The 12,055-nt window shown below is 45.9% G+C and overlaps 1 protein-coding gene across 1 annotated transcript in view; it reads right to left on the bottom strand.

Moving 5' to 3' along the window:
* Positions 1–4,548: 4,548 nt before the first annotated feature.
* The window catches only part of aif1l (allograft inflammatory factor 1-like), a 19,286-nt gene continuing 11,779 nt past the window's right edge, over positions 4,549–12,055 (bottom strand). Inside the window, exon 6 of the mRNA XM_062554679.1 lies at positions 4,549–6,829. Coding sequence (XP_062410663.1) covers positions 6,730–6,829 — 100 coding nt within the window. The 3' untranslated portion in view covers positions 4,549–6,729. The remainder of the gene's footprint in view (positions 6,830–12,055) is intronic.

Here is a 12,055-nt window from a genome sequence, read left to right as displayed (position 1 = left end):
TACCTGTGTGTGTGTGTGTGTGTGTGTGTGTGTGTGTGTGTGTGTGTGTGTGTGTGTGTGTGTGTGTGTGTGTGTGTGTGTGTGTGTGTGTGTGTGTGTGTGTGTGTGTGTGTGTGTGTGTGTGTGTGTGTGTGTGTGAGGGAGGGAGATGAAGAGTGAGGACTACAGTTGAGTAGGATCACATGTACACACACCTGCGACTGGACAGTTGACCAGAGCAAGCTACGTAACCACTAATCACCCCTCCCCCCCCTCATGCTGCCTACACACAGTCATACAGGCCCCCACACGCACTGTCCCTCTCTATCCACACACACACACACACACACACACACACTGTCGCATAGGTCACTCTCTCTCTCACATTCTACACAGTTGCATAGGCTACTCTCTCTCTCACACACAGTAACTATCTATCCACATACACACTCACACAGACCCACAAACTCTACAGTGTTGCATAGGCTCTGTCCACACACACACACACACACACAGTTGCATAGGCTACTCTCACAATTACACATAGTCACTCTCTACCCACACACAAACAGTCACTATCCACACACACACACACACACAGTCGCATAGGCCTCTCTCACATGCAGTCACTCTCTCTCTCACACACACACACACACACACACACACACACACACAATCTTTCTCTCTGTCTCACACACAATGATGCCTAAAACTAAAACAAGTTACTCACTTCAAAGTTAATGACACGCACACACACACAGGAAATCAAACATCATACAGCCTGGTCCCTCTGTTCCAGGATTTCAGTCGAAGCAAAACAAAGACGCATTTTCTTTCAAGATCAAACGCATCTGTGATCTCGGCTCCAAATCTCTCCAGCTTTATCAAGAACATAAAAGAGGGAAGGACAATGAGAAAGTGGCAGTGTAAAAATAACAAAATGGACACAGTAAGAAAAGTATCCTGAGAAAAGACACACTTTCACGGCGAGTGAAATTACTTGAGTGAAGTGACTTTCACATGACCTCAAAGGTGACTGAAGATTGTGGGACCTTTTTTGATACAAAAACAAAAATAGATAAAAAAAAAAAAAAAAAAGGTGACATAAAATCTGCCATACAAGATGTAGCCTATAGGCCACTTTCTGCGCAGTGCAGGCATCATTGAATTGCACTTAATTGTGGCCTGATGGGATGTTAGAGCTCGTTAACAAGCTTGCTTGAGTGTCTCCTCCATCGCTGATCTGCTGTGTCTCTGGGGGGTAACACTGCTTAAGTGCTGTTTGCTCCCTCATTCCTCTCCATCTCACACACACACACACACACACACATCGCTCAGCTTCCACGGAGCTCTCTGGGTCTACAGCTGCCTTGGTCTCAGGTTTACAGCTGAAACAACACACCAGTGCCTTTGCCTCATCCAGGGCTGATTGAGAAGCCTCGAGTTGCTGAATCTCCACAAGAAGTCAAAATGACTGTGCTGTGCATGTGAGTGACTGTGTGTGTGTGTGTGTGTGTTTACTCATTCAGCAATGTGCATCCAGTCCACACAGTTATGTGAGCATGAGTAGGCACATAAAAATCCCATCTGCACACACACACAAAAGCATACACAAAAGGGTATGCCAAATATCACGTTCACTGACACACATGTTCACTCACCCGTGCGGTAACAACACAGATTAAGGGTAGTTTGTGAATGAGCCTGAAGCACGAAGGGGAAGACCATCTCGGCAGCACACGTCATGTTTGTTTAAATGAAACACACACACATGCTCTGTAGTCTACAAACACGGCCACTATTTGTAGTCTGTGTGCTAATTCTGCTGGGTGGTGATGGTGGTGGGGTGCCCTTCTGAATAATATTCACGCATGTGTGAATGTGTTCATGAGCAAGAGATGGAGAGAGAGAGAAAGGGGGGGAGAAAGAGAGGCAGAGAGGGAGAGAGAGAGAGCAGAGGAACAGAGGGCAGTAGGGAGAAGCACAGAAAGAGAGAGGGAGAGGGAAGGAAACTGGGTTAGTACCCCGGGTCCGTATGTTCCTCTCTCACTGGTGGCCACCCTTGGGGGTAGGTGGCTCACTGTTCCCCTCCCTGGGGGCAGTTCTCATTTATTTATTGCCCCAATCAGAGCGTCTGGCCCCTGACCGACTGAGCGCCAGGGCCCTGCCAGAGGCCCGGCTCTCCGCAGCCCTGCGGCATGCTGGGTATTTATAGCTTCTGGCACATTAGGGGACGACCCAGGACTCATAGTTCACGTCTTGAAGATGTTCATTTTTGCACACACACACACACACACACTCTACACAGTAGCACAGGCCACCACACACCCTTTGAAGATGTACACTTTTGTGTCAGATTGGGAGTACACGTGAGTGAATGATTGTGGAGTGCAATCCAGATACAATGCTACTGTTTCATAAGAGTTAGAAAATAGAATAGAATAGAATATATATTTTATTGATCCCGTGAGGGAAATTCGTTTCTCTGCATTTAACCCAATTTAACCGAATTAGTCAACACACAGCAAATACAGTGAGGTGAATCACACACTAACCCAGAGCAGTGAGCTGCCTGCCCAACCAGCGGCGCTCGGGGAGCAGTGAGGGGTTAGGTGCCTTGCTCAAGGGCACTTCAGCCGTGGTGGACTGGTCAGGGATCGAACCGGCAACCCTACGAGTACAAGCCCGAAGCCCTAACCAGTACACCACGGCTGCTCCAAAAGGTTGTGACTTAAAGGTTATGAGGCCTAATCCAGTTACGGCTAAGTTAACCTACTGTTTCAATGACAGTTAAAAAAAAAGGTTATGTAAAAAAAAAGGTTATGTGACTGAACAGTTATGAAGCGTAATCTGGATACAAAGATAAGTGAATCCACTGTTTCAGTAAGAGTTACAAAAAGTGACTGGTTATGAAGCGTAATCCAGACACAAGGCTACAAGAGTAACCAACCATTTTAATAGAAAATCACAGACAGGAAAGGTCTTTGGGATAAAATATTTAAGGGAGGAGTTACTCTCGCCTGAATATTGAGGTTAAAAATGTGTGAATAAAAGAGGGTGTTAATATTTGATTGGAGATATTTTACTTGCAACCTGGCTGAATTTTAACCCCGGTTAGAAAATTAGAACACAAAATCTAAAGACCAAAACCCCATCAAAAATACGCACACACGGACAGTCATCACAAATGTCATCGGTGTAACAATAACAACTTTACTTCCTTTGGTGCTTGCAAAAAAACAAACAAGAAAACAAAAAACAACAACAGTATCTTAAAGTCTTACAGGTGATAAAACATCCATCTAGATATAACAATACAGGTAATGATAATATTAAAAATGGCAGCACTAGTGACAAATGAAAATACAAGTTAATAAATGCGCACTAATAAATTACTCATGTGCTTCAGCTATAGCTGTATAGCTAACCTTATGCTTTTAATGTTTCAACACAAGTGAGAAAGTAAAATACAAATTTCACACGCACGCACACACACACCCACACAGAGAGAGGCACAGAGCAGAATGACTGCTACACACACACACACACAAACACACACACACACACACACACACACAAACCCTGCCTGATAGGCACCCCCTCCCCCCATCCTTGAGCCTAATGAGTTTGAGGTTCCTGGGGGACCTGACCGAGGCTGACAGCGTAACGGGTCCGCAAAGGGCCCGTTCTGTTCTGCATTCTGTCTGTGTGTCCCCAGGCCTGCAGGGAAACGGAACACGGCTCCGGGACCCGAAACTCGTGACTGGACCAACCTGCGACCAGACACAGACCCTGGAGCGTACCAGACCCGGGCCAGGACTACACCGCGGGTCTGCCAGATCAGGCTCGGGACCCCTTCTAGGGTGCGCCATCACCTAGATTAGGAGATGCACACCTGTGAAATGCGAGGGAAGGCGGGACAGGAGAGCCAGACGTTGTTCAGACATCGGCCCAATTCTGGGGCGACTCCGGCCCACATCCGACCCAGGCCCAGACACGTCAGAACCGACATGAATCGGTTCCACAGTCAGCCGACACTTCGGCGTGACCTGCATTGCTTCATGACTGGATGGTGTTCTACGTTCTACTGGTGCAGGTGGCGCAGTAGAGAACCCTGAATGGTTCTTTGGTGCCGTCTCAAGAGAACGAGGTCAGAGAGTACAACGGAACGTCAGTGAGACGGACGCGATGGCAATGGCAGGAGACGATGCTGGGAAATGCTCACCCGTCTGAAAGCTCACCTTCCAAACGTCACTGAGGGATTTCGAAAAATGAAGCACCAGGCGACTGATCAGCTAAATGTAAGTCATGAAACATACACCAAAGCAGTCAGCAAAGACAAACAAACATGCACACTGAGTGTGTCAACAAACCCAAAGATCACACACACACACACACACACACACACACACACCTACAGGGGACAGACCACACCAGGAGGGACCGTTATCTACACGCTTTGCTGAACTGAGAATCTCAGAGGACCAGGACTGACCCCTTCTCTTCCCCCTGGAGTGCTCCTGGCCCCCTACCTCCCACACCACCCCCCCTCCCCCCTCCCCCCAGGGCAACGCCTCCCCCATTCCTACCCTCACTGATAGGCACTTGGAAGGAGAGTGAGTTCAGGCTGATTTCAGACGCAGAGGCCCAGGCTAGCCTGGCTAAGCAGCGCTAGCAGCGCTAACAGCAGCAGCAGCACCCGCTGGAGTCTTAAAGGGGCAAAGGTCGCGTTCAGCGGGCTGGACCTGAAGGAGTGACAGGAATGACAGGAGCCTCCGCCCCAAACACCTGATTTCGACTCTCAGAGGGACCTAAGAGACAAGTCACGGAGATTTGAGAAACTTGAGCTGAATGAGAACCGACTCGTACTCAGAGAGTATCCTTCAGGTTTCAGGAATGGAAGGATAAATGGGAAAAAATATATATAAAAAAACATAAAAACTCTGCACGTCCACAGCCAAATATGATCCTGATGCTATCTAGGCTAATGTTTCTATATTCGGAACTCAATCTCATCCTCTTGTTAACTTGAGGGGGCTCTTGGACTTGGAACACAGAGAAGAGCTGGCCCCAGTTTCTTCTAGCAAGGAAGCTTGGATCGCTCCGGGGGAAAAAAAAAAATGGCAAACATAAATCGACAGCTAACGTTAATCTCGGTCACAACACTTAGCAGAAATCACCTGCTCGGGTAATCTGGCGGCCCTGAAACGGTGAGGAATTAGCACGCTTACTGTAGGGGTCCCATTAACCAACATGCAAACAGAGAAAAGGCTTACTGTACATTTGTGCTTCAGTATTCAACTCGACTACCTGTGCTGTGATCACATGGACACACACACACACACACACAACCACCCTAACTCGGGTCAAACTCAGGGGTATGTCACATGCTGAGGAAGACAGGAAAGAATATTGGGAGAGGAGAGGGCGATTGAGCGAGGGAGGAGAGAGAGGAGTGGAGAGCTGCCGGAGCCAAACTAAGCGGTGTGGAATGTTGCCGTAGGCGAGCCTCAAACTCACACACACACGTTTCTCCACTTCCTCCCTCGCTCCTGCACCAGAGCAGGCCAGCAGAATAAGCAGCTCGGTTTTGGCCTTTCCTCTCCCTCTCCCTCTCCCTCTCTCTCTGGAGAGCGAGAGAGTCCCAGCGGGTCTCAAGAGCGACCCTCTCGGGATTCACATCTCAGGAGGACACAAGACGATTGTCTAGCTCACATCACATACCCACAATGCATTTCTGCCTTAGCGAAAAACACGTTGAGTATCCCTAGCGTCACAGTCACATTTCACATAACCATGACAACCCCCACCATTAAAAAAAACAAAAAAACAAAACCCTCACAGTACTATTATGGGTACACAAGACAATAGGTAAATGTAAAAGACTTCCATCACAGTTCTCTTCAAAGACTAGCCTACTTGACAGATTACGAAACAATCCACACTGTTTGGAATAAAGAAACGGAGATATTAACCACTCTGCGCTAACAACCATGGTGACCGCCTTTGTGACAAAACGGAATTAGAATTGTAGTTAACACCTGCCCCTCTTCAACCTTCATGACGTCACACAACACAGAGCTCACATGATTAGATGAAACCTTAGCTCCTAGGGTTACTGTGCTCTTCAGAGGTTATACTGTACTTCAGAAGACGACGCTACGCCTGCTGCGTGTCAAGCTCAACCAACCGCACGTGAATAACAACGATAATAGAAAGCATAAGAATTTTAAGAACACGCACTCCCGTAACTTACAATAGTAAAACCCACAATCGTTACGTTTCTCTTAAGAATTGGGTAGAAGTTATTCAGCCCAGACGTCTAAACTACAGTTAAAAACATTGTGTGTTATATAACTAAGAGCATTACTGTGGGATGTAGCAGCCACGCCATTAACAGATACATTACTGGACCATCATCTTAAAAAACGATTCAGTTACTTCATTAAGGGGTGCAAACGCTAATTAGAAACACCAGAATTGCCGTCACCGATTTATATAAATATATACACTGAGTTCTTCTTCATAAAAAAGCTACGTTGCGGCATTATGTCTTCACAGCAAATATATAGATAGACTTTTTTTTTCTTTCTGTTTGTTTTCGTTTGTGATTTTTGTCATCTTCACTCTCTCTTCCGAGCCACTGAGCTTCCACTGGAGCAAAGGATGCTGGGTAAGGCTATGTACATGTTGTTGATTGGGGGCGAGGGTTAGGGCGGGTCCAGACCAGGAAGCCACTCTCCCTCTGGTCTACGGTAGGCTGGAGATGTCTCGTTTGGGTGGAGGACCGTTGGAGGGACCGCTGGGTTTAGCACCGGCACCGTTGGCCTTGTCCTCGAATATCATCACCCTGAGAGAGAGAGAGAGAGAGAGAGAGATTGATTTAATTTGTCTTCAGATTTACAGGGTGCTGCTTTACAGGGTGCTGCTTGAGCCATTGTATTCTGACTCCTGTGGCATAATATTAATTTGTCTTGTTTTTTTGACTGGGAAGTCCCAAAACAATAGTACAAAGAAGTTCTTCCTACACGAAAATCTGGAAAAGAAATAATGCAGTGTTTGGAATCAGATGCTAAATCTTATTCATTATTCAACATAATTCAAAACAATCAACCCCCCCCCCCCCCCACACACACACACACACACTCCCACGGAATGTGAATTCCCCCATTCAACACACACACAGGAGAAGCTGACAATTCTGGTGCCAGTTGGCAGTGTCGGAGTGGCTTCCTGTGCAAAAAAGGTACAAAATGGGTGGCAGCAGCCGAGAGGCAACTACTAACTGAAGAGAACCGAAGCAGACAGATCAGCTCGGCAACCCACTGAGTCAAACAAGAGGATTAGAGAGACAGAACACAGAGAGAGGGAGGATAGAGAGATAGAAAGAGAGGATAGACAGAAATGGAGAGAGGAGAGAGAGAGAGAGAGAGAGAGAAAGAAAGAAAGACAGGGAGTGAAACATGAGTCAGGCAGACTGACACACTGTTTGATGAAAAAACAAGGCAGAGAACACAACTGCGATTAGTAAGGAGAGTAATGAGAGAAAAGAGAGAAAGTGAGCAGAACATAAAGGAGAAACAGAAGAGAAATGCAGAGAGAGACAGGCTGAGAGAGAGAAGCTGAGTGAGAGAGAGAGACGACAGGTCTATTCAGAGCTGACGTCTTGCTTTCCATTTCTGGTAAACCTTTGCAAAGCCCTGATAAGCCCTTAACAAGCAGTGGCCACACACACATACACACACACACACACACACACACACACACACAACAAAGTCTCCCAAATCACAATCACAAAGAGTTCTTATTCACACCAGTCAATTCATTCAAGCACACACAGGTTCACCATAACGGCACATACGTCCCACTATTCATCGCATTTGTTATCCCTTACACTACCCTGAAAAACTACGTTACCCAGAATTCAACTCCCCACCCCCCGCCCCGCCCCACCCCACCCCACCCCACAGCTTCCTGTTTTAAGTTCCAATATGCTGAGTGAGCTGGGGCCAGCACTGCAGGGTTCCTGCCTGAAGTCCGGGATTATCTAGCAGAGAAAGGAGGTCACCGCTCTCACCCTTAAGGAGCCCTCACACACAAACACACACACACACACACACACACACACACACACTCTGCATGAATGGTGCTGGAATACTGTTCAGCTTGTGCCGAGCTGTGAGTGTCTGATGACTGGAGACAGAACTAGAGTGAAATCAGAAGTAGAGGGATGCACAACTATGGACCCAACTTTCCCCACAGCTACAGTGTGTTCTCACTTCATTATCGGCACTTCACCTGAGCTGCAAATATGATACTGTATGTGTGTGTGTGTGTGTGTGTGTGTGTGTGTGTGTGTGTGTGTGTTACAAAGTGCAGGTTTAAGACATGCATCAGTCACATATGCAGTGTGACGATGTGTTTTGTTTTGCCATGTGTGAATGTGCACATGTGATGTGGGTATGTGCATGTGTGTGTGCGTGCGTGCATGTGTGTGTGTGTGCGTGCATGCATGCATGTACCACAGTGTCCACCGCCTTTAGCACATGAACTGATCAATATATCAGATCTACAACTGGTGTTACTCACACAACAGAGTCAGGGATCTGGCCATTTCTGTGTGTGTGTGTGTGTGTGTGTGGTTGTGTGTAGGTCTGGCGGTGTGTATATTTGTGTATTCGTTTCATAATTAAGAGCATTTGACTAAAACCTTAGGTGTGCTCAAAATCGTTTGGAAACAGTTTTGTTTTTGTTATTTACATGCAATTGCTTCAAGTTCTCTGGGAACGTTTGCAAAAACTTGGTAACAGACGAGACATGTTCTCAGCAAACTATACAGCATAGAGCTAAATGAAGTGTTGCTGTTGATATCAAAGAATTTGGAATATTTACACATTGCACAACTCCATTTTGTATTGGCTTATACTGGCTGATCAACTTCCTGTTAACGTTAATACATTGGCAGATATGGTTCTTTTCTACAGTCATCGTCTTCCAGAACTCTGGTTAGATAACTTTAGCTATTTCGTTCAACGAACAATAGCCTACCATATTAAAACTAACAGGTCAGTAATCTGTCATTGCCTACGCTCTGTACAGCATGAAGAGGAAGTTGATATAGGCCGGTATAAGCACTCTCCAAAATGGAGTCGTGCATAGTGGCTATTACCCTCAAATGGTTCGAACTGAACATCTCAAAGACAGCACGTTCATTTTAAGTGTTCTTCTGAGAGAGAGAGTGTGTGTGTGTGTGTGTGAAAGTGTAGTGTGTGTAAGTAATTAGCTCTAACTGACCCAGCAGGCTGAGAGCAATGCCACCCAACCAGACGTTACTTCGAAGCAACTGATGCCCAGCTGCTGTGACTGACTACTGCCAACTACCCTCTAGAGCAGGCCAGAAGAAAGAGTTAGAGAAAGAGAGGGAAAGAGAGAGAGAGAGGGATGAAAACAGAGCAAGAGTCAATGAAATGAAAGAAAGTGAGAGACTGACAGAGAGAGGTGAGAGATGGAGAGACAGTTTACGGAGACAGAGACAGTTTACGGCAAACAAATGGAAGTAAAGGATCGAGAGACAAAGAGAAAGAAAGAGAGAGACAGAGACAGAGACAGAGTGTGAGAGACAGAGGTCTGTTTTCTGTCCAACCAGTGAAAAAAACATTTTCTTTCTCTCCCTGGGATAAAGAAACAGAAGAATAGAATGCTGCTGAAGTTTCCCTTGCCAACCAACAGCACACACGCACACACACACACACACACACACTAATGCATACATTAGCAGCTGAAGAGAGTGGGGGCGTGGAGGGTGAGTGGGGCCAGAAAGAGAGGGAGATGGAGAGAGTGTGCGAGTGTGTGAAAGCCAGGAGGATGAGTATGACAGAGTGCTAGAGAAACTAAAAGAAGGTAAAGAGTTTGGAGAGGGAGAGGAGTTTTTTTTTTACAGTGCGAGGCGATTAGCAGTCAGAGACGTCGTGAAGAACAAGAGATCACCACTTATCGCCTTTTTTTCTCTCAGTTTCTGTCTTACGCTCTCTCTCTCCGTTCTATTCTCCCTCACTCCCTCGCTCTCAGAGCCTGGTGACTAAGCCTGTGTGTGTGTGTGTGTGTGTGTGTGTGTGTGTGTGTGTGTGTGTGTGTGTGTGTGTGATGAGTCTTGAAATGGAGGAGTGGGCAGAGGAATGCAAGACGAGAGAGGGAACTGGGAGGGCAAGATAACAACTCCACTGTGTGTGTGTGTGTGTGTGTGTGTGTGTGTATGCATGCATGCATGTATCGAGTTGGTGCAAGGTCTCTCAAAGTCACCGCTAAGTGTGTGTGGTCAGAACGGGGTCAGTGAAGTCCAATTAGAATCCTCCAGAAAGGAAAAAGAAAAGAAAGCGGAGAGCAGCTAACAGAAAGATGAGATGCAGTGGAAAAAGGACAAACACACACACACACACACACACACACACACACACACACCTGTTTCTACGACGGTGATAAATCAGATTTAATAAAACATGTATAATGTCAACCCTGCTACTGTTAATAATCACCCCAAACTCAAAATGTTGCTTCACAAATGTGACCATTTAAAGCGAAATCAGTCGCTTTGCGCACAACATTATTTTGAGAAAATCAACAATAACAAACTTCCGGGTTAAAATGTTAAATTTAACGTTTTTGCATAATTCGACAGTATACGGTCTACAGTTTCCTATCGTGAACGCATCTCACAGAAAAACATACGTTTTGACTGTTAAACACGCCGAAGATTCAACACATTTGCTGTCATTCCCGTTGTCCACACGCCGCTTAAAAAGGTGATTTCTCCTCTTCTGGCATATCGTGACAGGAGAACCATGTCAACTTTGGATGCGGTTATTTTAGTGATAGTTTGTGCAATACCCTCGACATACATATCGTTGGAACGCTTAGTTTACGACCGTTCACGTGAGCACAATAACTTAATTTAGTAAATTTTACCGAAACGACTGGTTTCGCTTTGCATATAGACGAAACGTGCTCCCAAAATATATATATAAAATATGTACGCACATTAGTACTAGAACTATAGAACACGTGTAAATTCAATTCATGCACACCGTGTCCAGTTGTCCAGATCAGCTATGTTCAGTCACAACTATAAATGATTGACAACTAAATCCTCCAAACCATCCATTAATTTCATAAGCCAGTAATCAGCTTTTTCCTTGCTGTGAGTGTGCACGCGTCTCTCTCTGTCTCTCTCTCTCTCAAGCATGCTTAGTTGGGTTGTTAGCTTAGGGCTCAATCTAGATTGTTGCTAGATAACTTGTCTACTTTCAGTAATGCAACAAAGCTGTGACAAAACACGATGCATACATGCACACACCCCCACAAAAAGAAAAGCCTCATCTTCTTTCAAAACATTTGGTGGAATGTTTCAACACACCAACCCTCTCCTGGTCAGCATTTGAAGATGGTGTGTGTGTGTGTGTGTGTGTGTGCGTATGCGTATATGAGAGAGAGAGAGAGAGAGAGAGAGAGAGAGAGAGAGAGAGAGAGAGAGAGAGAGAGAGAGAGGACAGACAGAGACAGAGTTATGGAGAAAGAGGGCAAAATAAACTGCTCTTTTGCGCTGTGATTAGTATGAAGGATTAGAGGAGGATTTGTTCAGGCAAGGGGCCATGGAAATGACTTATTCTGGAGAGTCCGTGTCACATGCAGCAAGCAAACACACACACACACACACACACACGGTGTTGGACATGTTTGTATAGTGTCTACAGGACATCTGCAGCATATTTTTAAGCTTTTAAACGAATGTCAGCTTATGATCTGTGTGTGTGTGTGTGTGTGTTTATATCTTATATCTGCCTAAGACTCCTCTCAAAGACTGCCAACTTCTCCATCCTCATGGCCGATTTAGCATCACTCCCTAGCAGAGGGGAGGGGGAAGACTTTAAACGAAACACCCGCAGCATCACCTGCTAGATCCCTAATAGCAATGGGGGACGACATTAAAACACAACACCTTCAGGAGCTCTAACGGCTCGCTTATGACTAACCCACTGAAGAGGCAAAAAGAAAAAAAAAAACCTCCAACTAGCACATCCTG

The sequence above is a fragment of the Sardina pilchardus genome, chromosome 14 (genome assembly GCF_963854185.1).
Source record: "Sardina pilchardus chromosome 14, fSarPil1.1, whole genome shotgun sequence".
Taxonomy (NCBI): Eukaryota; Metazoa; Chordata; class Actinopteri; order Clupeiformes; family Clupeidae; genus Sardina; species Sardina pilchardus.
The sequence above is the reverse complement of the archived record's forward strand: the minus strand, read 5'-3'. Positions and strand labels throughout refer to the sequence as shown.